This window comes from Solanum dulcamara, chromosome 11, assembly GCF_947179165.1.
Source record: "Solanum dulcamara chromosome 11, daSolDulc1.2, whole genome shotgun sequence".
Lineage (NCBI taxonomy): Eukaryota > Viridiplantae > Streptophyta > Magnoliopsida > Solanales > Solanaceae > Solanum > Solanum dulcamara.
In genome coordinates this window covers 53,605,019-53,632,257 of record NC_077247.1, presented here as the reverse complement: position 1 = coordinate 53,632,257, position 27,239 = coordinate 53,605,019, and the positions used below count along the sequence as shown (strand labels likewise).

Sequence of the window (27,239 nt, the reverse complement as noted above, 5' to 3'; positions counted from 1 at the left end):
ATAAGTTGTTTATGATCATGTGTAATCAAAGTAGAATTGAAAGAAAAATAATGATAGCAAAATAGTCGAGTGTTGTCATACTTTTATATGGGAGGTAGTTTCCTCCCCACTTTATGTGACACTATTTAATTTGATACAACATTTAAAAAAGAAAGGAAAGAATTTACAAGTTGTGGTTTAAACCACTTTTTGACTATTTGTGTAACTATAAATCATTTCATTCAGGATAACCATGAAAATATGACAACACTCAGCTATTTACTAGTACTTTTCTATACTAATCCTCAACTTCCATATGTTAAAGATGAATTTGAAAATGAATAAACAATATTTTAAAGGAAATTTGTAAATTATTTAATAGATATAAAGTTGGCCAAGTGCTCATATGTAGGTAGCTTGATTTTGTTTTGTACACTGCTATTGTTCTAATTAAACGTTCGTAAGAAACAATATTTATCACACACAGAAAAAAATTGTTATGTTAGTCCGGATGTTAATCTTGAAGTAAATATCCTACTAGGAGACCATATATATATATATAAAAAACAAATAAATGCTCATAATATTATTATTTAAAAAGAATCTAATCAACATTTTAGGAAAGCCAAACAAGTTGAGTTTAATTAACCAAAATTGTGACCTGTGTATTAAAAATGAAAGAAAATATAAATATGGAAAACCAAAACCGTGTGCTTATTACTATATTGTTTGATTTCATATTAAAAGCATCCTAGTAAACAAATGCAATATATAGGCTCTTATTTTCCTTCTAAGTCAAGCTTTCAAAAGAATTTCCTCGTAGTCAAGAGGGATTATATAAATAAAATAAATTAATTTTACTTTGTATTATGAGTGACAGTGATTTGTATCTTCTATTTATGATATTATATTGAATTGTATATCATTTCATCAAAATCCCTAAGTTGATAATTAACGCAAACACATGTATAGCTATTAAGTAATTAGAGTTTTGTTTGGCGTTGTTATTAAAAAATAGTTATTCTTAAAAGCACTTTTTTAAAAATAGTTGTTCAAAATATTGTTTTTAAAAAATAATAATTTGTATTTGATTAATTTATTTGATAAGCAGATTGTATTTGATTAATTTTTTTTAAAAAAGTGCTTTTAAGAGTCAAATTCTGAAAAAAGACAAGTATCAATGTACATCTATTATTAAGATTATTTTATATAGAGAAATTATTTTAAATATCTATTATAAATTTTAATCAAATTTTTATTTTTATTAAATTAAAATGTACATATTCAAATTTTCAATAAAAATATTATACACAGATAAATCAAAAAAAATTAATTAAATATTGATATAATATTAATATGATGATTTAAATATAATTAAAAATATCAAATGTAAAATAATACTATATAAACGTAAATAAATTAAAAAATTTATTATATAAAAATAAAATTCTTAAATGAAACTTAATCAAACTTTATTTTTAACCGTCGATATATATATGTTTGATTCAAGTTTTAAATCAACCTTTAACTATTACTACATCTTCAACTTTATATTCTACAAGTTAAATCATTCCTCCTTATAACACTAGCACAACTTACTACCAATTACCAATACACAAAATGGATTAACAATATATCATTTTTAAGTCAACATTTCATTAATGAACATCGGGTCATTATCAACGCAACAGACTATTCAAAGGCCCTTAAGCTAGGGTTTAACCTCAAATTCTCAAATATTTTTTGGCAAATTCTTTTTTGGTGAAGTTTTACTATGTGTTTGACCAAAAAAATTTTCAAAAATATTTGGCTGTTTCAAAAATATTATTTTATATTCATAAGTTCTAAAAATTATTTAAAATACCTATAAGTTTGTGTTATCACTTTATAATGAACATATTTCGTTAAAAAAAACTTATAATATAATTGATAACAATCAACAACAACAAAATAACAATATAAGTAAGAGCAGTACATTAATCGAATTAAAAATAAATTATTCTTTTTTTTCAATCTTGTCACTCAAACTATTCTTTTCCGGAATAGTCTGGTTATTTATTAATAGATAGAAATATTATTTAATGGTGTTAGTTGACCACATTAAAAGAGTAAGTTGATAAATAAATATTAGTTGGAATTAAGAAATGATAGGTGTTTTTATAAAATATAAAAGTTTGGGATAATTTTTAAATTTTTAAAACTTCTAAAATATTAGAACTTAGCCCAAATTCTAGTTTTTTCTAGAACTTGGGAACTTGGGATGTTTGCCAAGTAATGACAAATTATGTGGCCAAACATTAGTTTTCAATTTTTTTCAAATTTTTTCCAAAAACTATTTGGGCCAAACAACACCTTAAGTATAATCTTATTTCAACCCATAATAATTCAGTACTTTGTTAATCATAGCATGCTAGATACTATATGAATAAGGTCTAGATAAAGATTAATTAATTGATAGGTGAATGATTATATGCTATGGCATTATTGTGATGAGAGTTTAGCAATTTGGAAAAAAAAATAATTAGATTATACTAAGTGCTCCTAATACAGTGATGTTGACAAGTTAAAATGCGTAATTGAAATGCAACTAATTGAAAAGAAGCCAATGGCAGATGTAGTGTTCAAGCTTCGGATTCATTTGAATGCAATACTTTTGATATAGAGAAAAAATTATGTACAAATTAATTAAAATTGCAAATAATATGTTTGAATAATTATAAAATATATCATGTGTTTAAACTCATAAAATTTAAATCTGAATCTGCATATGTTAAAGAAGCAAGTAATTTACTAATTACTTTCAGCATAAATTGCCGTCCATAATAATAAATATACAGGAAATTAAATAGTTGTACAATAAAGGTGATGGTCCACCCAAACGACTAACCCGGCCCAATTTTTCACTTTCTTTTCTGATTTTTATTTTTAATGTGCCATTTATTTTAATTTATACATCTAATTTTGTCTTGATATGAATTTAAGAAAGTTAAAAAAATAATAAATTTTATGATATTAAATTAAAGTATGTGGAATGTATCAAAAATGTCCTTTTAATTTTGTGGTTCTAAACATGTCATATGGAAAGCTAGAATTAAAAAATTATTTTAAAAAAAAACAACATTTTAAATGAAATTAATTAAAAAAAATAAGACAAATAAATTAAAATGGATGGAGTGTATATATAGTAGCACCTATTTGCTTAATTTAGAAGGATCATAAGATTCTCATAGACTTTATTTATACTTTGGCTAACTTGACTGTTCATAACTATTTTTAAGGCAATACTACTAAATAACTCCTTAATACATGGTAATTTAAGAACTTCCATTATATTTTTTTTGTCAAATTACATAACTTGAAGAGTACTATTTTGGGGTCGTTTGGTTATCTCTATACAAATTTAGAAATTAAATTTAATTCGTATTTAATTACAGATATTAACTAAAATTGATATTATTTTTATATGAAATAATTGTTATAAACGATGGATATATTAGTGATAGCTCGAGTAACTGTTTGTGAACTTCCTCTACTTTAAATAAATATGATGAGAAAACAAACCTCAGCACAAGTGGACATTTTGTTCACTTGTGTCTAACACTAGTCGATATCTTTTTTTTCTCTTCTTCTGAGTTTTCACATAAAAAGTCAATAACCAAATGATTACAACTATGGTTTTATGTCTTTTATAAAAATATAAAGTCATAACTACTCATCCTACAGAAGAAATTATCAAATGGGTACACGCTTTACTTTTAATTTCTTTGTGACCCATTAACCTGCAGTGGGACATTCTTTCTTTTTTTTGGATCAACTGGGGTCAAGTTTTAAGGAAAAAGAAACAAATATGCTACTAAAATAAGAAGTACAAAAACAGGAGACAAAAATGTTTTCAACATTAGCTATGATGATTGCATTGACGTATTTTTTTCTTTTAAAAAAGAATACAATTTGGAAGGTTCTATATAGGATTTTAATTAAAGTTTTTTTCTTTTTTCATATTTATACCTTTCTTTATTTTTTGATTCTTAAGATGTTCTCACTTTCGGTCTCAAAGAAACACTTTTGAACACATTGGCCCATTACATTTATGTTTTGTCAAATTGCACTTTTAGAAGATAATTTCCAATTGTCTATTCGTAATCTTTCCATCTACATCAGACAACTGGCCATCACTTCGAGTGGGGAAAAAAAATAATAAAAAAAGAAACAAGAAAGAAAAGAATTTGAAGAAAACAAAAAATGGAGCCAACAAGTGGCGAATTTTTAGGAGATACTTCCAACATTTTGATGATTGTTGCCTTTTTTTTATTTTAATATAAGGACGAATTTAATATTTTAATTAAATTTTGTAGTTGTGGTAATTAATGTGGAGTGCTGCTTACCTTTTTGTAAGAAGAATTTTTATATCTAACTATTTGTAATAATTTGACTTGAAACTATTTATATTTCTTAATTTAATTTATTTATAGCTATACTGATATTTATATTTTATTTTAAATCACACAAGCAATTTCAAATATCTTCTTTTTATTTTATAATTTTATACTCAATCAAATATCTTCATATAAATTAAGACGATGGAGTATATGAGGCAGGATTATGAATTCGATCGAATTCAGTAACTTGTGTTTAAATTCTAAATTTGCAATAAAAAGTTCATTAAATATGTAAAAATTATTACTTTAAAATTCAGTAACCTAAAAAACTACATTAAAATTTTGATGTTATAACCTTCAAATTTTAATTCCGCTTCTAATTATGGGGAAGGGAAACATGAGAAATGATTTGGGAAGCTAATTAGTTGGTTGGGATTTGAGAGAACAGTTAGAAACAGAGGTTGATGATGCTAAAACCACAGCCACATTATATTATATGTCTTGACAAAAAGAACCGACCATACCCTTTGGATCAGAATCATCATATAAAAATCATACTCCTAGCTAATTAATCATCATCATCATATATCTGCAAAAAATGGAAGTATATATTTATTGTGGATGTCCAAATCATATACTATGTGTTAGTAATAATATAGTATACTTTTAATTAATAACGGGACCCATAAAAAATGTAACATTCGATCTGCTGTCACCTTCTTGTGCATGTGGCGGGGCCTCTCTATTTTATTTTGTTTGATAGCCATTATTAATATTTGTTTCTATTATTCATTTAATTTTAGCAGCCAATGAAATAATACTAAATACTACAAATATATTAAGAAAGGTCCCTCATTATTGTACTGGTAAGTTAGCTGACAGTCTTCTCATTTTGGAATTACTCACGTGAGAGCCCCCCCAACCTCAAAAAATAAAAATATATTATACAACTTTTTATCATTCCAACTTGTTAAACTTTATATTAAGTATATATTATGGCTCTAATTTGCTTACTTTATAAATGTCGTCGTCATGAGAGACAATACGCATTACGAACTTACAGCTGATTATTTTAATATTTTTTTACTATTTCTCTCCGAACAATAATAATAATCAAGCATGGGCTGATCCAATAAAGGAACAATATTTGTGTACATATTTTTTTTTAGTTATTTTGCTAATTATGAATAAATAGTGAACGACGTGGGGATGAACACGAAAAATTACTTTTGTCCCAATTTAAGTGATTCATTTCTTTTTAATATTATTTTTTAATTATTAGAAATAATTTAATTTTAAAATTTATTTTTTACTCTTAATAAAATAATTTAGCTAGACAATTATATAAGGATTGTCTTAGACTATAAATTTCAAAGATATTTTTTTTTCTTAAATATTATTTCAAGTCAAAAGATGTCACATACATTAAGGTGGAATGAGTATATATATAAGGGAAAATACATAAATTCCTCTTGAACTTATCCCGAAAAATCAGTTACACTCTTAAACTATTAAGACGATCTATTACACACATTTACTATTTAAAAGTGAAATACCATCCTCAAATGTGTAACATCATTCTCACAGTATATAGTGTATTACACTCACTACCACATCAGCGCCATGTCGGAATTTATATTTTTTTCTTTTTTTCTTTTGTTAACAATATTTTACACAAACTAATTTCTAATTAATTATTAAAATTCTCGAATAATTATATCTTCTTCTTCGCTAAATTCCACCCACTTTATCTTTCATCTCACAGGAAAAATCACGTCTTCAATTCTTCTTCTTCGTCACCCACCACCAAATATCACCTCCATCATTTTCAAATCTCAAATCGAAGTGCTAGATTTTTATTTTTTACAAAAGAATCTTGATTTTCTCATTTTCTTATCAACCCTAATGGATTAAACTTCAATTCTTTATAAATTTCAACTAGATTTGTTGTTTTTCTTTTTGAATTTTGAAGAAAATCAAGATTCAAAATGGGGGGTAACTGAAGAGCAATGTTTCCATTGAGTTTCCCCCGATGATGACAGTGGTAGCCAGAGGGAGATTTTTCGATGTTTTGTTTTCTCATACTTTGAGGTTGTATTGAAAAATAAAGAAATTGATAAATATAAAGAATGAAGAAGATGAGGATGAGGATAATGGGTGGATATGAAGAAGAAGAGAATGGTGGGATATACAGAGGATTTGGAAGGCCTTAAACCATTGAGTTGTGTTTCATTTCTTTTTTAAGGGGTTCAAACATAATATGTGTATGTAAATACAAACAATTTACCCTATATATAAATGTAATTTTTTATCGAGGGGTTCGAGTGAACCCCTCCGGAACCCCTAGATCTGCCTTTATTTTGGGGGTAAATAAAATTACTTTTAAATAGTAAAAATGTATAATATATAACATTGATAGTTTAGACATATAACTGACTTTTTAAAACAAATTTAAGGGAAAATTTATTCATTTTCCATATATATAAGTTAGTCCAGCTTCCCCCTTAGATCGAATTAAGTACAAAAAGAGTCCAAAAGAATTAGGCAACTAAGAGTACTAATGCATATGAGTTACACTGGAAAGTATTGACCTTTCATTTCTCTTTTTAGTCCATTATTTTCAAAATGACATTACTTCTCAATTGACTTTAAAAGGGGGGAAAAAATTAAAGAAGGATGAAACTGAATCGGAAGTACTAGAGCTCTCAATACGGGCTGATTTATTATTTAAGCAGGCCAAAAGATGGTCGGCTCAACTCATAACTATATAGGCTACGGACTGATCCATTTTATTTTAAAATATATTTTTTATAATTTAAATTCTAATTTTAAAATATTAACATAAATATCAATATGACAATATTAAATGATGTTTATTACTTATTAACCAAGTCTCAAATTTATAAATAAAATAATCTTAATAATACTTAATAAGTTTGGATATAAGTAAATATTTGCTTGTATGACTTCAATTTGAAGTCATTGTTATTTTATGTAGATCTTTTGAATACAACCGTACAAGAAAATATTTTTAATATTTGGATTTTTGAACTTTTTAATATTTATATGCATGATTAATTAAGATTTTAAGTTTGGACTCCTCTTGTATTTTTAATATTTTATTTTTAAGAAAATAGGATCTTTGATCGGAGTACTGGGAAGTCAAGATTGCAGAAGGGGATGAATCAAAGACGACTTCTCTCACGAGGTATGGTATGGAGCTTCTGACTTCCTTGTCCTTGATTGCACAAGCTAACCAGCAAGCCAACAAACCCGTTTTTTGATAGTAATCATGACCAACAGCCATCAGCTCTCGACTTATTGGTAAGATGAGAGCCTCAAGCCCGATTTCAGCTCTCGGCTTCTAACACTGAATTTTTTTTGTACATTCAACTTGACTTGTACCTAGAATAGAGAAAAAGGGTATCCAATTGAAATTCAAACATTTTTTCTATTTTTTGCTTAGATGTGCTCGGCAAATGCTAAAGCTAGAGCGTGATGGCAAGAATTGATCGAGCGAAGAATCACAGTTCTCAGCTGTCACATTGAGAAAGACAGGAAACTTACATAGATATACAATATTTAGAAAATATTTACCATTCATAGCAATATTATATTTTTATTTTCAGCATATACTCATAATACATTTATAATAAAATTTTAATACATATTACAGAGAATAATTTATAAAACACGTATAATACAAATTTTATTGATGAATAATATATTTATCACACATTTTAATACATTTATAATATATTGTGCCAATTTCTTACAAAGCAAGCATAATATATTTTAAAAATACTTATAATATATCTTTTAATATATAGTGCAGATTTATCATAATATTATTATATATTGTTATAAATAATAATAAATAAAAAATATCACTAAAATTAATAATTATTTATTAAAAAGTATTAACTCAAGTAATTTAGGCCACGGGCTAACCAACCCATATTGCTCAAGCCTTTCATACTAGCAGGCAATTCTGATCAGGCTAAAAAGTTATATTCCTAAATGTGTTCTAAATTTGAGAGGAGAGATTCTTTGTGTGTTGCTCAATTTGATATTCAAACAAGAAGAGAAGATTAGACTTATCGAGACCAAATATATTTCAAGAATTACAGATTAGACACATTGGACTGTTCAGTGTACTGCTGGGACATGGCATATTGGATTTTAGTTTCATTAACTTTATGCACATTGGATTGACAGATGTGAAATATGGGTATGTACAAAATTTCAATGGTTTCATGTGTAAGTGAGTCAGGCAAATGAAGACTTGAATTTTTCACGAGCATTTACCTAGCTAGGCTGCTAGCTAGCCTATATGATAATTAAAGAGGCTTTGGCTGCCTAACTTCTGTAACTTCTTTAATGACTTTCAGATGGTGGATACATAAATAACAATTGTTGTTTTCTGACACTGGAAAGTAAAGGACGACAAGTTTGTTGAAGTAGTTGAGCCCTTCTATCATCCATCGATAGGTTGAGTATTCGCCTCACGTTGAAGAATAAAGACACAAGTGAACCTCCAGATCAAATGGGGTGGGGAAAAGTTAGTATGTGTTTTACTTACAGTTTATTCTAGATTACCATACGATACTATTAAATATAATTATTTGCAATTACCTGATTAATCTTAATGTGTAAATAATTTTTTGAGTTGACGTTGTATGCACTAGCGTCTGGCTTAGGTCACGTGTAACATAATTATAATTAAATATTTTTGATATATATATATATACCAAGTGAAAAATGAGAAAATAAAAGCGTAAAACCCAGTAGGTAATTGAGAATTCTATAGAATAAGACACACAAAGATCCAGCAGATGAGCGGAAGAGTTGGATCTGGCCCAGTCATTAACAAGTCAACAACATCCTATTGTCTTACCATTTTTGGGCCTAATAACAGAGAGGGCCCTGCTTCAGAATAACCACTTTAGGAAACTGATTGAACCAAAATCATATGGATCAGTACTGAGATGATCTGCTTCTTTTTTGTTTCAGATACTGTAATTATGAAAACATAAAAGATAAAAAGAAAAGTAGGGATTATACAAATCTCATACTGTTAAAAGCTAATTACATTCATTTCTGTTATTACTCTATTTTCCAGGTTACTGCATCATGCTTGATATGAAGATAGTTTAAAGATCTTTTATAATATTAGCGCAATTTAACCTGTAATAGTAAATTATTCTATCTTCTATGAGTGGTTTTAAATTTTTGAAACTCCTCCTTGCTTCACGGTCGTGGACAAATATTGTAGGTCAAAAGTCAAAATATTGTCCGAAAAAAACAAAACAGGAAGAAGCCGTAGCAAACTAACCTTCCTCAGAACAATACGTGGCAAAATTTATTAAACTTGAAATTGTTTAATAAGTTATGGACTCTATTTGAATACTGTTGTGTAATTTGTCTCCAGTTTTTATAATTTTTGCATGTCTACCCACCCCGCAATAACTTTATAATATGCGATATATGTATATGTGCACTTCCCCTTTGGTGATCCAGAAGTGGGCTTGAAGTTTATTTGGAAGGCAATCTTGGGCCATGCTAGATTCTCCATTTACAGTTTGATTGTTCAAATGTCCCCTTATTTATTTTTTTCAAATAAAAAAGTTCCCCCCACCCCCGTTCAAGGAGTTAAATGAGGAATTCTTAACAGAAATAATATAAATATTAAACAACTTAACGAAATCAATACAAATTTGTAAAAACAAATCAAAATAATTTTCTTTGACGTTGGGAGCTGTAAATGAGTGTAATATTATGTAGGTTAAAAAAATTTAAATGAGTGCAACATGTTGTTTCCTTTCCCTACTCTGTTGGATCATTGATAACCAGCTTGGACTATTTCTCTCTTTCTTTGGCTTTCATCTTCCTCCACAAAAACAAACTGAATCCTCTCATCTCATTTTTCCACTTATTTCTTTTACCAACTTCAACATAAATGCTAATGCACAACCAAAAGTAGGTAAAAATATACAATAAAAATAATAATATTGAATGTAATCGAAAATCAACCAAAACATGCCAACAGCAAGAGCTCGTTTGGGTAGAAGATCATCCTCTTCTTCCTATTCATCAACTATTACTACTATAGTTTTTGTGTCATTATGTGTGTTGGGAGTATGGCTTCTCACCTCCACCTCTGTTGTTCCTCCCAAATCCACAACTCGAACATCGACTGATTCTACCCCTTCTTCTTCTTTTACTTCCACAATTATGAATGCCCACAAGACCATTTCTAACACTGCTAAAACAACTCCTGTTTTCAAAGACTCACAAGGAGACCTTCCTGATGATGCCCTTAAAACTGGTGACGCTAATCGGCCTCAGGATACTAACGAAATTGACAAGGTACAGACAGATGTCCCATCAGATATTACAAAGGATTCTGGAGGTGGAGGAGATACTTTAAATGTGAATGTTGATCAATCATTGCATAGTAATGAAAATGTAAAACCAGAGGATGAGAAGAAAAATGTGAATCCAGTTGTGGGAGAAAACTCTCAGGGATTGCATGGAACCAAATCTGTTGACGAGCAAGAGAAGCAGAAACAATTGGAGACACAAACGTCTGAGGAAAGTTCCATCACTCACAGGCAAGAGGCTGAGCAAATAACTGCAGGAACAGGAAAGACAACAACTGGAAAAGAAAACGCTGAAGAGGACGTCTCTTTGGATTCAGGAAATGATGCCCATGGAGTTGCAACAGATAACACGAAGAACATATTGTCAGATCACGAGCAACAAAAACGACTTGAGCAGCATCAACAACAGGAAGATGACCAAATGCAACAGCAACAGAAACAATTAGAAGAACATACTCAAGGGGTAATGAATAAAGATCAAATCAAACATGACGAAGCACCTATAGTAAAAGATGTTAAGATTCAAAATGATCACAAGGCTCCCGTAAACTTAACTAATAATGTACCTGTTCTGAAGAATGAAAATCACAAGGAAATCATTGTACCAAAAGAGTCTAAAGAATCAAAGAAGGCCTGGTCGACACAAGCTGATCAATCAGTGAACCAGAAAGAAAGACGAACAGTCGGAAAAAATAACCAAGACAGCAGTGTCCCAGAACAGAATTGGCAGCTATGCAAGGTAAAAGCCCATGCAGACTACATACCATGTTTAGACAACGAAGACGCAATAAAGAAGCTAAAAACCACAAAGCATTATGAACATCGTGAAAGACATTGTCCTCAGGAACCTCCTACCTGTCTCGTCCCCTTGCCTCAGGGATACAAGACGCCAATTGAGTGGCCTAAAAGCAGAGATAAGGTCGTTGTCCATTTAAACTACTTTGTTAGTTTTTAATATGAGATTGGGAAAATGTTAATCTTATGAGAATATCTGCTTTTATCCAGATATGGTACCATAATGTGCCTCATACATTGTTAGCAGAGGTGAAGGGGCACCAAAACTGGGTGAAGGTTTCTGGTGAATTCCTAACTTTCCCAGGTGGAGGTACTCAGTTTATCCATGGAGCATTGCATTACCTGGATTTTGTACAAGAGGTATGTTATCCATCACCAAGGTCTACAAAAACATCATTGGATGATCAACCCAAAAAGTTAAACAACATTTTAAAACTAACTACTAGTAGATACTACATTTGACAATCCATTGATGCTGCTGATTTATGTCAATCAACTGGTTGTAGGCAGTTCCGGATATAGCATGGGGAAAGCGCACTAGAACAGTGTTGGATGTTGGCTGTGGAGTCGCTAGTTTTGGTGGTTATCTTTTCGAGAGAGATGTTCTTGCAATGTCTTTCGCACCTAAAGATGAACATGAGGCACAAGTTCAATTCGCACTGGAAAGGGGAATACCTGCAATATCTGCTGTTATGGGTACTCAGAGATTGCCATTTCCAAGTGGAGTTTTTGACCTCGTGCATTGTGCACGCTGCAGAGTCCCTTGGCATGAGGAAGGTGTTTCCTAGACATTATATAATTTAGAGCTATTTGAACATTCAAGTTCTCATTTGGACTTCGCCTTTGAGTTGTGCATATGAATTCCTTAATAAAGTTTAAATTTGCAATGAAGGTGGGGCTCTTCTCCTGGAGCTGAATCGTGTCCTTCGTCCTGGAGGTTACTTTGCCTGGTCTGCAACTCCCGTTTACCAAACTCTTGAAGAAGATGTCGAGATATGGAAGGGTAAGATCCTAATCATTTCTATCCCTTGATGCCATTAGAGTAAAATTGACGCGTTTTTTTTCCTTCCCTTCGGCTCTTTATTACCAGAAATGTCTAGCTTGACGGTGGCCATGTGCTGGGAGCTTATAACCATAAAGAAGGATAAACTAAACTATGTTGGTGTTGCCATCTACCACAAATCAGACACAAATGAATGCTACGATCAAAGAAAACAAAACAAACCTCCAATGTGTAAATCAGATGATGATCCTAATGCTGCCTGGTAAGCTCATTGTTCTCCTACAAAATTTTGTTTACTCTGTGGAGTCTGTCTACAAAGAATAACACTGTAATTTCCACATATTTATTCTTGAGAAATACTTACCAACTTCTAATGAGATTGGAAATATTACACGTGTTTCAGGTATGTCCCCTTCAATTCATGTATGCATAGGGTGCCAAGTAAAGAAACGGAAAGAGGATATCGGTGGCCTGTAGAGTGGCCTGAGCGATTGCAGACGCCTCCATACTGGCTAAACCGATCACAAGTTGGAATTTATGGAAAACCAGCACCAGATGACTTTGCAGCAGATTTAGAACATTGGAAACGTTTGGTAAGCAAGGTGTATATGAACGGATTGGGAATTAGCTGGTCAAATGTGAGAAATGCCATGGACATGAGAGCAGTATATGGAGGGTAATTGACTTGTCTCTTCTTACCTCCGCTTATACCAAAAAAGAGTACTGACAAAAGGCTCCTCCTATTAATTAACAGGTTTGCTGCAGCACTTAGAGATGTCAAAATGTGGGTGCTGAATGTGGTGAACGTCAATGCTCCAGACACACTTCCCATAATATATGAGCGTGGTCTTTTTGGGATTTATCATGATTGGTGCGAATCATTTAGTACATACCCAAGGACATACGATCTTCTACATGCTGATCATCTTTTCTCCCAGTTGAAGAAGAGGTATATAATACTAGTAGTAGTTTATTTATGGAGTAGAATCATTGTAGTCAGTGCACTAATTAATGACTTTCATGTCGCATTTGTAGGTGCAAAATTGTTGCTGTAATGGCAGAGGTTGACAGAATAGTAAGACCTGGAGGTAAATTGATTGTCCGTGATGACTCTGCTACAACTAAGGAAGTAGAAAACTTACTCAAGTCTCTGCATTGGGAAATCCGGAAGACCATCTCCCAGAATCAAGTTGGAATACTAAGTGCACAGAAGACTTTCTGGCGGCCAAATGCTTCTGCTGCACCTACCTGACTACAGACTCTCAAATCATCTAAATCTGTAGCAAGCAGTTCTTACTATGCAGCCTAAAGGTCTTCATATACTGCTGCCAGCAGGCAAAGAAGCTGCTGTTGTAGTTAGTCATTTATTTTTCAATTTTAGTTAGTTTTTTTTTTTTTGATAGATAAAGAAGGCAAAGTGGTGCAGGCAAATGCCGTAGTTGTTGTTATTGATTAATTGCAAGGTTAATGTTTACATTTAGCATACAAATACATAATTACAACGACAGAGATCTGAAGTTCACTATCCCTTTATCTCTTAATTTTTATTTTTCTCTCTGTCACTTTCACTTTTTTCTGTGCGGATTGTTTGTATTTTTTTTGACTCACCAACTTCATTTTTGTCCAAGACAACTACCATCATAAGGACAACAAAGAGAACAAACTGCTTTTTGGAGTGTGTGCTCTGCGTCAACTTTGACAAAGATAGATTAGAAGACAGAACAGAAAATTGTCTTTGATAAGGATAGATAAAAAGTCGGACAGAATTGAGTTTTACTTTGACAAAGATGGAATAAAGTCAGACATATTTGAGATAACTAGGCATGAAACATTCAGTCGATCATAGGACTTAATCTACCCTTGCCAAATCATTCTATTGACATGTGAAAAGCTCATGAAAAATGGCACTTAGCCGTACCCACTGGATATTTCTCTAGATGATTGAGTTAACAGGTCGCCTTATGTATTAATCATGGCATCTTTTCATTCTTATGTCTCAATATACAATTTGGATCTACACAAGTTTTTCACCATGCTTTGCTCAGAAGATCTATCCACTGGTTCTAGAATTTAGATGCACATAAAATTGCATACCAACGTTTGAAATTTGAACATAACTGAAACAGGAGGAGAGTAGTACTAGACAATTTCTCTATTTCCACGCTTCAGTGTTATCACATTCCATTTTACTTTTGTTCATTTGTAAACAACCTACTACCGTTGCACACTGAAAGCTATAGCAAGTGAAGGTCATAAGCTCTGGAATTACGTTCAGATCCCTTGTCTTTTGTCCAAATACCATATTTTCAACATAAGAAATGAAACAAACAGCATATCAGCACACAATTTTTTGCTTAGACCTGGACCTACCAAACTTAACTAGCTCTCCATGAGCGCATTGCAGCTTCAGAACTTCAGGAAAGATGCTTTAACCTCTTGACTTTCAGTAATTTACTCTTTCTTAAGAAGACTTTGCAAATGCCCACTCTTGACAGCATTTTGTAGATCTAATACAAACAAATGAAAAGAAATCAAAAAAAAAAAGAAAGAAGAATCAAGTGTTACAAGCTGATAATATTTCAGAGAGCATTAATCGGACAACAAGAATCACAAAGCTTACCATCTGAACCACCAATGTGCTTCCCATTCACAAACACTTGTGGGACTGTGCTGCGACCCACCAGATCTAGAAGGACATCTTGAATACGAGCGCCATCATCTGAACAGATATATCGTAAGTTCGAAACAAATCCATAAACTTCCATCACTAGATGTGACAATCAATGTAGACTGAGTATAGTTCTTACGAGGAGGAAACACAGATAGGCAATGATATAGTCGATGAAACTTGTGTGTACTTCCATGAATAGTTTTCAAATACTTTATTTTTATTTCTTTCTACAGGTTTCAGGGGAGGTGTATATAGACAATAAATTACCTCGAAGATCAAGCTCCACCACAAATGGTTGTTCTTGAAGTTCATTGAAGATGCCTTTGGCACGCTTGCAGTACCTATTGTCAAAAGATAAGACAATTTAAACGATAACATGAGAAGGAACAAACTTCAAAACATTAAAATGCACTTAGAAAGCTATTTTGATTCTCAAATACAAGGTATTTTATGATTCTTCTTTCTTTTTTTTTGATAACATTGATGTCCAGGCCAGTTTGTGCGCACCTCGACTAATTCCATGGGATACCAGTCAGGCTACCACCTCCCACCAGCAACAAGTATCACGTAACTCTGTCAACAGATGAAAAGAAATCACCTAATATTTTTCTGTGCTGGAAATTGAACCTGAGATCTCATGGTACTCAACCCACGTCATTGACTACTAGGCCACATCCTTGGGTGCTTCTTTCTTTTTATGGTCGAGACAAATGTGTGATCCAGCATAGAATTAAATAAAAGAAGGCATGGCACAAAAATCTGATGGGATACAGAGCACCACTACAGCCTATGATGCCTCAAATCCATTATCTTAAATCTTATTCATGGATATATATTATATCTTAAGACTTTTATAATGTTTATTCCAAGCAGCACAGAGAGCATAATAAATTAAATGCTCAGCTATTACATAGGTTAGTTTCTCAATAGCTTCCTCCTTTGCCAAAATGAAAGGTCTGGTTTTAAGACCCTTTAGACTCATAACTATAATCAAACGAAGATGGAAAGGATGTAAAAGCTAAACTTCTAATTGTGTTGTGTGATCTTCATATATGCATACCAATTATTTTCAAATTTCGATAATGAAGAGGAATAAAAAGCACTTGATGTCCGGAAAATTTGTCTACGGCTACAAACACTTGATGTGATACTAAATTATAGTGCAAACGATATGGAATTGAACATTAAAATAAAGAAAGCAATGTTATCAGTCACCCTCTGTAGGCAACAAATAGAAACATACATATTAGCTCCTACTCGGAACCAAGATGAAACCAACGTTATCTGTCACCCTCAAGTAGAAAGCAAGCAACAGTGAATTCAAATGCAACGTTTCAACCTTCAATCATCATAAGAGTTTCATTAAAATCATCTAATCTTCTGTAAATAACTAACAACTTACAATGAGCTAATCCCATGTAAATGCGTAAATAGGCCAAAGTCTAAACGTAGTAAATCAGGCTGGAAATAGTCAAGCTGTGATCACAGCTCTTCTTCATTGTGCACACAGCCACCTTGGTGCAGTAGCAGCCTTTAATATTCTGCATTTGGTCTTTACTAAGACCAACCACAGCTCTTCTTGGCTGCTACTCCAGTGATCATATACCCCTGGACCTACCTTAGCAACAAGTGCTTGTGTTTTATACAGGTTCTAGTCGATTAGTCGAGGTGCACCTAAACTAGCCCAACACTATCAATATTGGTTGGGGGGGGGGGGGGGGGGGGGCAGTCTGATACAAAAACTAACCCGTAAAACTCTTTGTGATATTTCCAAAATTAACATGAAAGAAGATAAAACGCAGCAGAGAGCAAATCAGTAGAGTTAACAAGCAAAGCAGAACAGAAACCCCAGAAAGCAAAGAAAAAGATGAACTCTTTAATCCACAAGCTTTGCAATATGCTACGAAAGTTAACAATTTTCTAATCAATCCTTAGTTTTGATCATACAAAGATACTTACGGGCAATAGGATTTGGAAAAGATGGCGATCTTGTTAGAGTAGATGACATTTTGGACAAAAGCAGAAGGAGAACTAGAGGCTAGGGCTTCTGCTGGACCTTTCACTATCGCCATTACTCCAAATACAGTAAGCATCAGAAGAAGATTACGCTTGAAACAACCATTGACCTCCATTTTCTCCCTTTCTATTACACGAACAGTGGAGCGCTCAAAAAACTGTTGAGTTTTGGACAAAAACGAGAGGAACAGGGGTTTTAATCGAAAATTGATACTGCCAATTTTCTCCGGACGGTTACAAAACAGCGGGCCTTTTGGAGTGGGCAACCGGATACCGCTGTTAGTAGGAAGATCGTAATATTGTCCAAAGTGCCCGTTTATTATTTTGGTTGAACGACCCACCGGGTTGATCTGCATCATGATGAAGGACTTGACTGCTAATTTCACTTTAAAACCGAAAGCGACACCAGAAGACTAATTTTGGGCCTTTATGTATCTACAGAGTGCACATTTTTACCATGGGAAAATGTTTGATACATCATTTAGAGCTTGATGATGTATATTTTGTTATAAATGATTCATATATATTTTTATTATTATATGGAAATCTCCTGTATTGCAACAAAAGTTTTAAAAAAAAAAAAAAAACAGAAGGGATTCACTCTTCAACCTGCTTGTCAAAAATGAAAATACTTACTAGCTGAAGTAACGGAATAAATTATTATTTTTTTTTGATTTCTTATTAAAACAATAAATTTCATGTAGGTATATTTAATCCTTTTCGAAAAGTTAAAGAATATATTTAATTCTTTTTTTTTTGTTTCTTTTTTGATTCAATGAATAATTTGTATTTAGTATCTTACAACAACAACAACAACATATCCAGCGAAATCTCACAAGTGAGAACTAGGAAGGGTAGAATGTACGCAGATTTTATCACTATCTCATGGAGATACAGAGGTTATTTTCGAAAGATCCTCGGCTCAAAAATCACAACTCCAAGTAAGAGAGAAAAACAATATATCTACATAAATGGCAAATAATAATAATAATAAATAAATTAATAAATACATAAATAAAAATGATACAGATTTTATAAGAAAAGAACAATAATGATAGCAAAGTAACGTGATAATTAAAGGCAATAACAACACAACTAGTGTGACACGCCTAGATCTACGGCCAACCCTAAACCTACACAAGGCAAAACATCATTATATCCCTACCCCCTCCTCTACACATGCCCAAACCATCTCAATCTTGCTTCTCTCATCTTATCTACCACAGAGGCCAGTCCCACCTTCTCCCGAATAATCTCATTCCTAATTTTATCACTCCTAATGTGTCTACACATACATCTCAGCATCCCCATCTCCGCAACATGTATCTTTTGAACATGAAAGTTCTTTACTGGCCAGCACTCCACTCCGCATAATAGCGCCGATCTAACTATCATTCGGTAGAACTTACTTTTAAGTTTAGGTGGTACCTTTTTATTACACAAGACTCCAGAGGCAAGCCTCTATTTCATCCACGCTGCCTCAATACGATGGTGACATCCTCATAGATGTCCCCATTGCTCCGGATGATGGATCCATGGTATTTATTATCTTAATGATCAAATTTATTTTTTCTCTCAACTTTTCTTTTGTAAAATTTATCATAAATGTCCCATTTTCTATAAAAATAAATAAATTACAATATAGCCAGAAAAAAATTGTCTTCGATTTTTTTCTTCTTTTTTCTTTTTTTGATAAAAGTTTATTTTTTCTTCTTTTTTCATTCATAGTTCTTCTTTTTATTTCTCATAAGTTCACACTAAAAAATGAAATAAGAATAAAAAACTCAACTAATAATAAATAAATAAATAAATTTTAGATATTTAAAACTCAAATTAACCGCTGATCAAAGAAGTAAAAAAAAATCACATGTGAATACTATGAAAAGGATCAAAACTCACTCCTGAGGAAATAAATTTTGGTTATCCAACTATTTTCAAAAGGTGTTCAAATGATATCCATCATCACAATGTTATTAATTGGTAATTATATGACTCATTATTTAAGTAATTCTCAATCTTCATAGATGAATTGAACTTCTTGTTATTCATTCGTTAAAGAATTTGATGTCAACAATACTAATTAGAAAATTTAACATATAATTTTGGTAGGAACTATTGATTTACAATTAATATTTGCCTGGGTTTTGGTTATACTATTACATCAAATTTTAATCTTGTTACACAAGTTTCAAAATTAATACTACTATCTAATTACAAGTTGCTTTCGTATCTTGCTTACAATATTTGCCAAAACTAGTTTCCAAACCAAGGGAGAAAAATCAGGAAATTAGAGTAAAAAAAATATTAACTCTGTCAAGAGTAGAAAGGTAAAGTTTACAAAGTATCTGTATGCTCGTAAATCTGTCTTCAATAATCTAATCAAGAATATAGCAAACAACAACAATTCATATGAACAGAGATTGATTATATGAATTCTAGTTTCCAAACAAATCTAAGAAGGCTTAACATCTGGATTACTCTTGTAAAGCTTATTGTATTCCTCGAGTTCTTCATAATACATGTCCCACACGCATCTAACACATCCACTCCCGCAACAATCGTCCGGCAACGGCTTCTCCGGCGGCGGCGGAATGGTAACCTTTGATTCTTCCTGATTCTTCTCCGATTCCGTTTTGTTATTCATCGTTGACTCTACGGTGCTCTTGTGATTCGCTTCCTCGGCCATCGGACTTTCGAGTGCAGCGATATTACGGCCCGATAGAAATCTAGGGTGACGGAATCGGATCCGATTGACAGTATAGATTCGTCCAAAAGTCAGATCTGTTAAAGGCATGAGAAAAGTAGAGGCTCGTTGGACATTTTCCGGTGGCCGATGGCGAAGATTTTTGGTTCTCAATGGCGACGTTTTGGACAAGGAGAGGTCAGAAAGGGCCATTCCTCATATAACCAATCCGCGTGCACCTTTTGGGCCAGTCACGTGTTGAATAATGTGTATGATTAAATATAGAAAAAACAAAGGCAAATGTCTGGCTGCGGACAACTCTATTCGCCTACAAGCCTTATTGTTCAACTTGACAACTTTTCTTCTGTGCCAAATTGCAGTAAATATTTGAGAAACTAGCTATATTTATTGAATTTAAATAGTTATGTGTGGTATTTATTAAAAATAACTATGTTTTATAACAAATTTTGACTGCCCTTCTCCGGATTCTGCGCATAGCGGAAATTTTACTCCACCGGACTGCCCTTTTAAATAAGGTAAAATCAGTTATTATAACAAACAATTCATTAATTACGTCCATAAAACCCTCTAACTTATCATTATTTAATTAACAACTACTAATTTACTTATTAAAAGTCAGATCCCATTAGATTCCAACCATTGTTACGAAAATTTTGGGATACATATCTTTTTCTATTTTGTCTCCATTGTTATTATTCAAGATCCATAGAGGTAATCCATTCGAACTCTCACTATGCTACTTTGCCTATTCTTCTATTAGAACGAACAAAATCCTGATTCCAAATCCCTGGCATATTCATTAAACGTGTTTGTTTCTTCTACAGGTTTGAAGAATGACATCAGAAAGAGAACTGCAATTCTAAGTAATTTTACAACAATTACTTTAGTAATTCGTCTTAGTAAAAAATAAATAAATACTAAATAAATTAGACAATAATTCACAAGTTATTCATTGCTGTAGAACAATCACTTTCATGAGTACTCATTTATTTTGTTTATAATAGCAAGTAGAGAAACAAAAGGACTACCTCAATTGATTTGTGAATACAACTGACAATTCTCAATTTGTTTCACTCCCAACTTCCCACAGGAGCAAGCGAGTGACAACAATTAGCATTCTTACTGATTGGTAAGGCATTCATTTTGATGGATTAGCCTTATTTGTGTGAGAAGATACATCTGCTACCACCTTCGGTTTGTTCTGAATAATCCTCTCAATCCCAGCAAGAGCAGTATAAGCCCAAGATAGTCATAGTCGTAAGCCAACCGGACAAACTCCAATTTGAAATTATTCCACGGAGGATACCTTGGTTCCAACTCAATTAAGAAGCTCCTATGTAGAACTGCTTTTTCATGACTAAATGTATCAAAAGAGAACTTCCCATGGTAACGTCCGTAACCACTCTGACCAACGCCTCCAAATGGTAATGTGTCACATACAAACTGAAATTGCAATATTATGACAACTAAATTAAACATCTCCTTTTCTGCTTATATTTAGCTGAGGGCATGAGGATACATTTGAAAGAGGAGGTGGATCCTCATACCTGAACCATAGCATCATTAAAAGTCAGACTTCCAGAAGATGTTTCCTGCAAGATCTTCTCCTTCAACGAATCATTCTTGGTAAATGCATATATTGCAAGAGGTTTTGGCCTAGAGTTTATGAACTGAATGCTTTCTTCGATATTGTTTAACTGTTAAAAGAACCACTTTCTTGTCAGACATTTTGTTGAAAGAGATTTTCCGATAAAGTGGACCGAGAGTGAAGTCCTTTTACTCCAATTGGAAGCATAGATCAACATTTCTCAAGTAAAACATAGCAACAATATTTTCTTACTGTGATGATTGGAAGCAATGGGCCAAATATTTCTTCAGTCATAATATCAGCATCAAGTGGAGGATTCAACAAGATTGTTGGTTCAATGACCCTAAAAAATTCATCGAAATAGAATGAGGAACATGGTATGTAAGCAATAGTAGAATAGGATATAGGATACTGGAGTTACATATTTTCCTCATCTACTGAACCTCCATAAACAACAGATGCTGCAACTTTTGGATCTTTCAGAAGATTGTGTACTCTATCAAAGTGGTACTTGTTCACGATTCTGGCGAGATTTCCCAAAGTTTTCAAGTTTTCACCATAAAATCTCTTGATGAATTTCTCCAATAGTTCGATCTGATTTACCAGAAACTACAAAAATAAATAGGTGGCTACACTATCTGCCTCAAAAAGACCGATAGAATAAAACTTTTACTGAGAAAGAAAGAGGGAAAAGATAAATATAACAGGATAACAGCTCATGCCATTAATACCAGAACTGGAGCAAATTGTGTTTCCACGAGCACGTAATCGATTCCTATGCATGCTTGTCCATTGCATGGTCCCCACTTGCCCCCCGCTACCCTCTTGGCAGCCACCTTAAAACGAACATCGTACTGTGAGCAAAATATGAATACGTCTTGAACAAATTATATACTCTACTCCACATCATAACGCGACCCAAAAAAATTTGGTGCAATAACCTAGGACAAAAATATCCAATTGTACTCGAAACTATATGTCGATTTCCTTTCAATTACAACAAATAAAGTTGTCCCGTATGGGAGATGTTTTATCCCTTACAGTTTATAGCACTTTCTTTTTAGATGAAACATGAAGTAATCATTATTACGTTAGAGGATATTTAACCATTGGGAACCTGTAAATCAGAGGAATTAGATAGTGTGTCAAAGATGGTAGGACATTTTCCACCCAATTCTAGAGTTACAGGTGTTAAGTGCTTCGCAGCTGCTGACATTATGAGGCGGCCAACTCGTGGACTACCTGCAAAACAGGAAGCCAGAATTATATCAACACAAGTGGCTGTTCATAACTAACAACTCTTTTATTCTAGGTCATTCCTTAATTATTCTTATTGCTGAATGCCCTTCTCCAAAATGCTCCTCCCAAACATGAGAAAGATCATAGAAAACAAAATGGCTAGGCTATACCTGTAAAAAATATCTTATCCCATTTTAGCTGCAGTAGTTGTTCTGCTACATCTTTTCCACCTTCAACAACTTTAATAGCTTCTGGATCCAAGTAAAGAGGTATTGTATTGGCCAGAAAGGAGGAGCATTTTGGTGCCAGCTCTGCAGTTTTGAGGACAATTGTGTTTCCAGCTGAAATTGCTCCGATCACTGGATCAAAAGCTAGGGCTGCAGATGAAATAACAGACTAATAAACACAAAACAACAGTTGTGGACAACCAGCTAAGAACACAAAATACACATTAGTTTGGTTCCTGAACAGTCATTTTGTTCAAGGACTTAGTTTGTTTGTACAATGGTCAATATTTCTCCGCGACTAGAAAAGAAGAGATGGGACAGTTGCAGTATTAGTCAAAAAGATTTTACTCACAGATGGGAAAATTCCAGGATACAAATATGAGCACTACTCCCAGTGGCTCTGATACTATTGCCCCTCTTGCAGGAAAGAAAGCTAATGGTATTCGGCCCTGTTTATATTGCATCATTAGTTGCTGCTCAACACCTTAGTTTATAAGTTATAGATAAACACAAAATGACAAAATAGCTGTCAAATGACTGAGCAACATGAATGAAAGAACAATTTTAACTTTCACTAGCTGGTTAGATGACCAAGAAGCAAGTAAACATACGAGATATTTACCAGCTTTCACGCACAAAGAGTAATAGCATAGTGCAGTAAGAGCACTTTGACATCTCAATAAGGTCATGGTATCACAAGAGTTACTTCATTGCTATTTCTGGATTGATTGCTTTTGAACAGTTCATTTGAACTGCAGATTGTTTAATATACTAATTGTTGTTGTAACATGTTTTTGGAGGACGTGATGCAAGCTGCTAGTATTTAACATACTAATTAGTAACAGAGCAGAACAATTTTAATATGTTCCATTCTGAGTCTATTTCAACCTTTTCAAAGTTTTACTGGCCTGCTTGTATCTGTAAGACTGTTTTGGACAGCAAAACCTCTTAGACAATTCACCAGTAAGACAATACTTAGTAATCTTAACAAGCATGCTTGTAAAAATGAATATACCTGTTTCTACAATAGTTAACATACTTATTCAAGACAGAAAAGAGAGGAGCTATTACAGATAGCATTCAGAATGTGTTACTCCGTTTAGGATAATTTCAACGAAGATATCTTTTTGAGAACTAATTTCAACGAAGATGTTAGCCAAAGATTACTCTAACAGTTAAGGATGATTTTATTTATTTCTCAAGGGGAAGGGGGGAGGGGAAAGAATTACAAACCTTTTGAGGGGCCATCCACTTCTCAACACAGTGCAAAGCATTGGTAGCTGATCTCTTCACCACACCAACCTGAAATGAGTGGAAAATCAATCCCTTGGTCATGCATTGAATCACTAAATACAGCAATTTTTATTGTTTAATTCTCTTTGATCAAATATGAATTTCAAGTGTAAATGTCATTTCTCTGGCGTTATAGTTTGATCATTACAGCAGTAAATTTTGGTCCTACTCCTGAGGTAGGATGAGTCATCTCAGCATGTGCAAATCAGAAGACAGACAATGTCCCGGGATGCCTGACGAGTGTGCCTACCATTGATCAGGCACGTCCCACCTAATTATACCTGCTCCACATCTTCTACTTTCGATTAACTCAAACACAGCCGCTACTGCTCCACGCCTCTCAATGGATTCCGAAAATTCTTGCAACCATCTCCCACAAATGAAGAGGTCATTTCCTACTGATCAAGGATCGTTTTCAACCCCTAGCTATTGGACCCTCCTGGTCTTCTAATAAAAGGAGATTCTCAGATTCTTACCCAGCTACACTCTATTGCTCACTTACACTTTTTGCCTTAGCTCAGCTCTTGCTTCCACTTTTATCAACGCCTCTAGGCTCAACTTGTTTCGAAGCTTACAAACGATCATCAATAAGATCGATCCAGCATTTATTCTCTACTTTTTTCCATCTTTTTCATGATTAGCTTTCTATTGGAGCTGCTAGTCCTGTTCTTCGTTATTGTAGCATCTACGTATCACGTCCAACGAATACAACTTCCCATTGTGGGAAACAGCGATGCTAACTTACTTTGAGCAAAAATTTGCTTTACTACTAATATGAAAATGAACAGTGTACAAAACTAAAGCACCAGATGCATAAATCAGTTGAAAAAACAAAAAAAAATCGAGAAATTAGTTACTCACTTCATCACGATAAGATTCAACGGGGTGCTTTCCGAGATCCTGTTTAAGTGCTTCAAAGATCTCCTCTTCATTTTCAGCAAGGAGTTTGAGAATGGCTTGAAGCTGCGCTTTCCTCCATGCAACACCTCTGGTTCTTCCTCTCTTGAATGTTGTTCTCAGTTCACCTAACACATCCTCCTGAACTCCATTCATGGCTTCAATTTTACTCCAATATTAAAACTCTTCTTCTCCCAAATCAAACTTAAATATTAAGTCCTAATTTTGCTTTGCTGTTAGCTCTCAAGTGCTATTTTGCAAGCATTAAATGTTGCGTTTTCCAATAGAATTGACGTGGCGGTTGGTTAGGCCTTTGATTTCATACATTTCAATTTACAATTAATTTGGGTAATTTTTGTCGGAATGATAAAAAGTCTCACATTGATAATTAATGAGATGAGAGGATTCTTTATAAGGTTTGAATAAAAAAAATTTAGTTTTTAGGGTGTGAGTTAGGTCTAATATTGGGTGTAAGGTGAGTGTTGAATAATAATAAAACAAATTATATTGATAATTAATGAGATGGATAAATAATTTTTCTCTCTTCGGATTATCTTTTGAAGGTGAATTAGATGACTAATTTAGCAAATTTTCGTTGCTGCTTTAGGATGATGTATGACGCTACTGTATGTATACCAACAAAATTGAAGATTTACTTCCAATTAATAATATGCTACAGCTACGGACCCAGAAAAATAACGTGAAGTTAAGACATGATTTTGAAATTATTAATTTAATTTGTTTAAATATTTATTTGGAACGTATTTTGATCTCAAAATTTGATTTTCTTTTTTTTGTAAATATGAAAACTTTATAATCTCTAAAATTATTAAAATTTCTTCGGTTCTTATAATCTTATCAAATGAGCAAATTATAAATTTATAGCAAAGTATAATATGTTACTAGAAGGCCTTTCTAAGAATTATATTTCCTCTGTTTTAATTAGGATTTCACGTATAATGTATATATATGTCTACTTATTCAACTATATACAAGTTTGTAAGTGTTTATTTGTAGAAAAAATTATTAGGAAAAACATTTTTTAATAAATAATTACTGATTTTAGCGATACTTTTTATTTATTACCATTTATAGCAATATTATGATATATCTACTATGTATTAAAAGTGAATTATGCATGCAATATAAATATATTATAAGTGTTTTAAAATATATTATACTTATTTAGTAAGAAATTGACACAATGTATTATAAGTGTATTAAAGTATGTGATAAATAAATTATCCATGAATAAAACTTGTATTATATGAGATTTATAAATTATTCTCGCTAATATGTATTAAAATTGTATTATAAATATTCAGTGAAAAAAAAATATTATTGCTATAAATAGTAAATATTTTCTTAATGTAGTACATTTATGTAAATTTCCCTTATTTGTATACACCCAAATTTGAGAGACATAGATATTAGTTGAGGTTAAGTTAAAGAATATTTTTTTTGTATTATGCATTTTTATAGTTTTTTAAAAAGTTATAAATAAATAAAAAATATGTTACTAATTTTTTAAAATATATATGTATCTTATCCATCAATATCTCGAGACTAACAAGAATTTTTTTTAAAACTTTATAGTAATATTTATATTGTCAAAAAATAATAATTTAAGGATAACGTAAAAAAATATTAATTATTTGTATCTTGATTTTATAAAATGATAAATAATTAAAGATAAATATTTTTAATGTCTTGAGTAAATAATATGAAATGAAAAGAGTATTTTTTCAGTTTAATTTTTCAGTGCGAATTATAAATATCCACAAACGTTTAGAAATAAACAGGGTCACGCAGAGATCGGGTAAGCATTAATAGCAACATTTAAATCCGTTGTGGACAACAAAATCGCTGCCACATTTCTTCTCAAGTTCTCATAGGATGATAGGCCCCTCCAACAATAATTTGTCCAATTATAATTACTATTCAAGAATCAAAACTCTTAAATGCTTCAAACTAACTTGTTTCCACAAATTCAAAACTCACACATGCAGAAGAAACTACTCTTGAATTTATATCTCTCATATTGAATGATCTTTTTGCTTATTAA

At 32.4% G+C, this 27,239-nt stretch overlaps 4 protein-coding genes across 4 annotated transcripts; 1 reads left to right on the top strand and 3 right to left on the bottom strand.

Annotated features, from left to right (window-relative positions):
• Positions 1-10,368: 10,368 nt before the first annotated feature.
• On the top strand, positions 10,369-14,273 carry LOC129874304 (probable methyltransferase PMT27). The gene is made up of 8 exons (XM_055949564.1): positions 10,369-11,660; positions 11,747-11,896; positions 12,043-12,313; positions 12,429-12,539; positions 12,627-12,801; positions 12,943-13,215; positions 13,294-13,488; positions 13,575-14,273. The coding sequence occupies exons 1-8, from the start codon at positions 10,398-10,400 to the stop codon at positions 13,789-13,791; spliced, it is 2,655 nt and encodes an 884-aa protein (XP_055805539.1). The 5' UTR covers positions 10,369-10,397; the 3' UTR covers positions 13,792-14,273.
• Positions 14,274-14,673: 400 nt separating this feature from the next.
• LOC129874305 (glutaredoxin-C3-like) lies at positions 14,674-17,665 on the bottom strand. Its single transcript, XM_055949565.1, has 4 exons — positions 17,170-17,665; positions 15,478-15,551; positions 15,160-15,258; positions 14,674-15,046 (listed from the first exon to the last, which is right to left on the bottom strand). The coding sequence occupies exons 1-4, from the start codon at positions 17,583-17,585 to the stop codon at positions 14,991-14,993; spliced, it is 645 nt and encodes a 214-aa protein (XP_055805540.1). The 5' UTR covers positions 17,586-17,665; the 3' UTR covers positions 14,674-14,990.
• Positions 17,666-19,572: 1,907 nt separating this feature from the next.
• LOC129874102 (uncharacterized) lies at positions 19,573-20,282 on the bottom strand. The gene has a single exon (XM_055949329.1). It carries the CDS (start codon positions 20,120-20,122, stop codon positions 19,679-19,681), a length of 444 nt encoding a protein of 147 aa, XP_055805304.1. The 5' UTR covers positions 20,123-20,282; the 3' UTR covers positions 19,573-19,678.
• Positions 20,283-20,856: 574 nt separating this feature from the next.
• LOC129874101 (aldehyde dehydrogenase family 3 member F1) lies at positions 20,857-25,444 on the bottom strand. Its single transcript, XM_055949328.1, has 10 exons — positions 25,139-25,444; positions 24,218-24,286; positions 23,337-23,433; positions 22,928-23,134; positions 22,636-22,760; positions 22,250-22,354; positions 21,940-22,112; positions 21,771-21,861; positions 21,478-21,627; positions 20,857-21,373 (listed from the first exon to the last, which is right to left on the bottom strand). Exons 1-10 carry the CDS (start codon positions 25,328-25,330, stop codon positions 21,113-21,115), a joined length of 1,470 nt encoding a protein of 489 aa, XP_055805303.1. The 5' UTR covers positions 25,331-25,444; the 3' UTR covers positions 20,857-21,112.
• Positions 25,445-27,239: the final 1,795 nt, after the last annotated feature.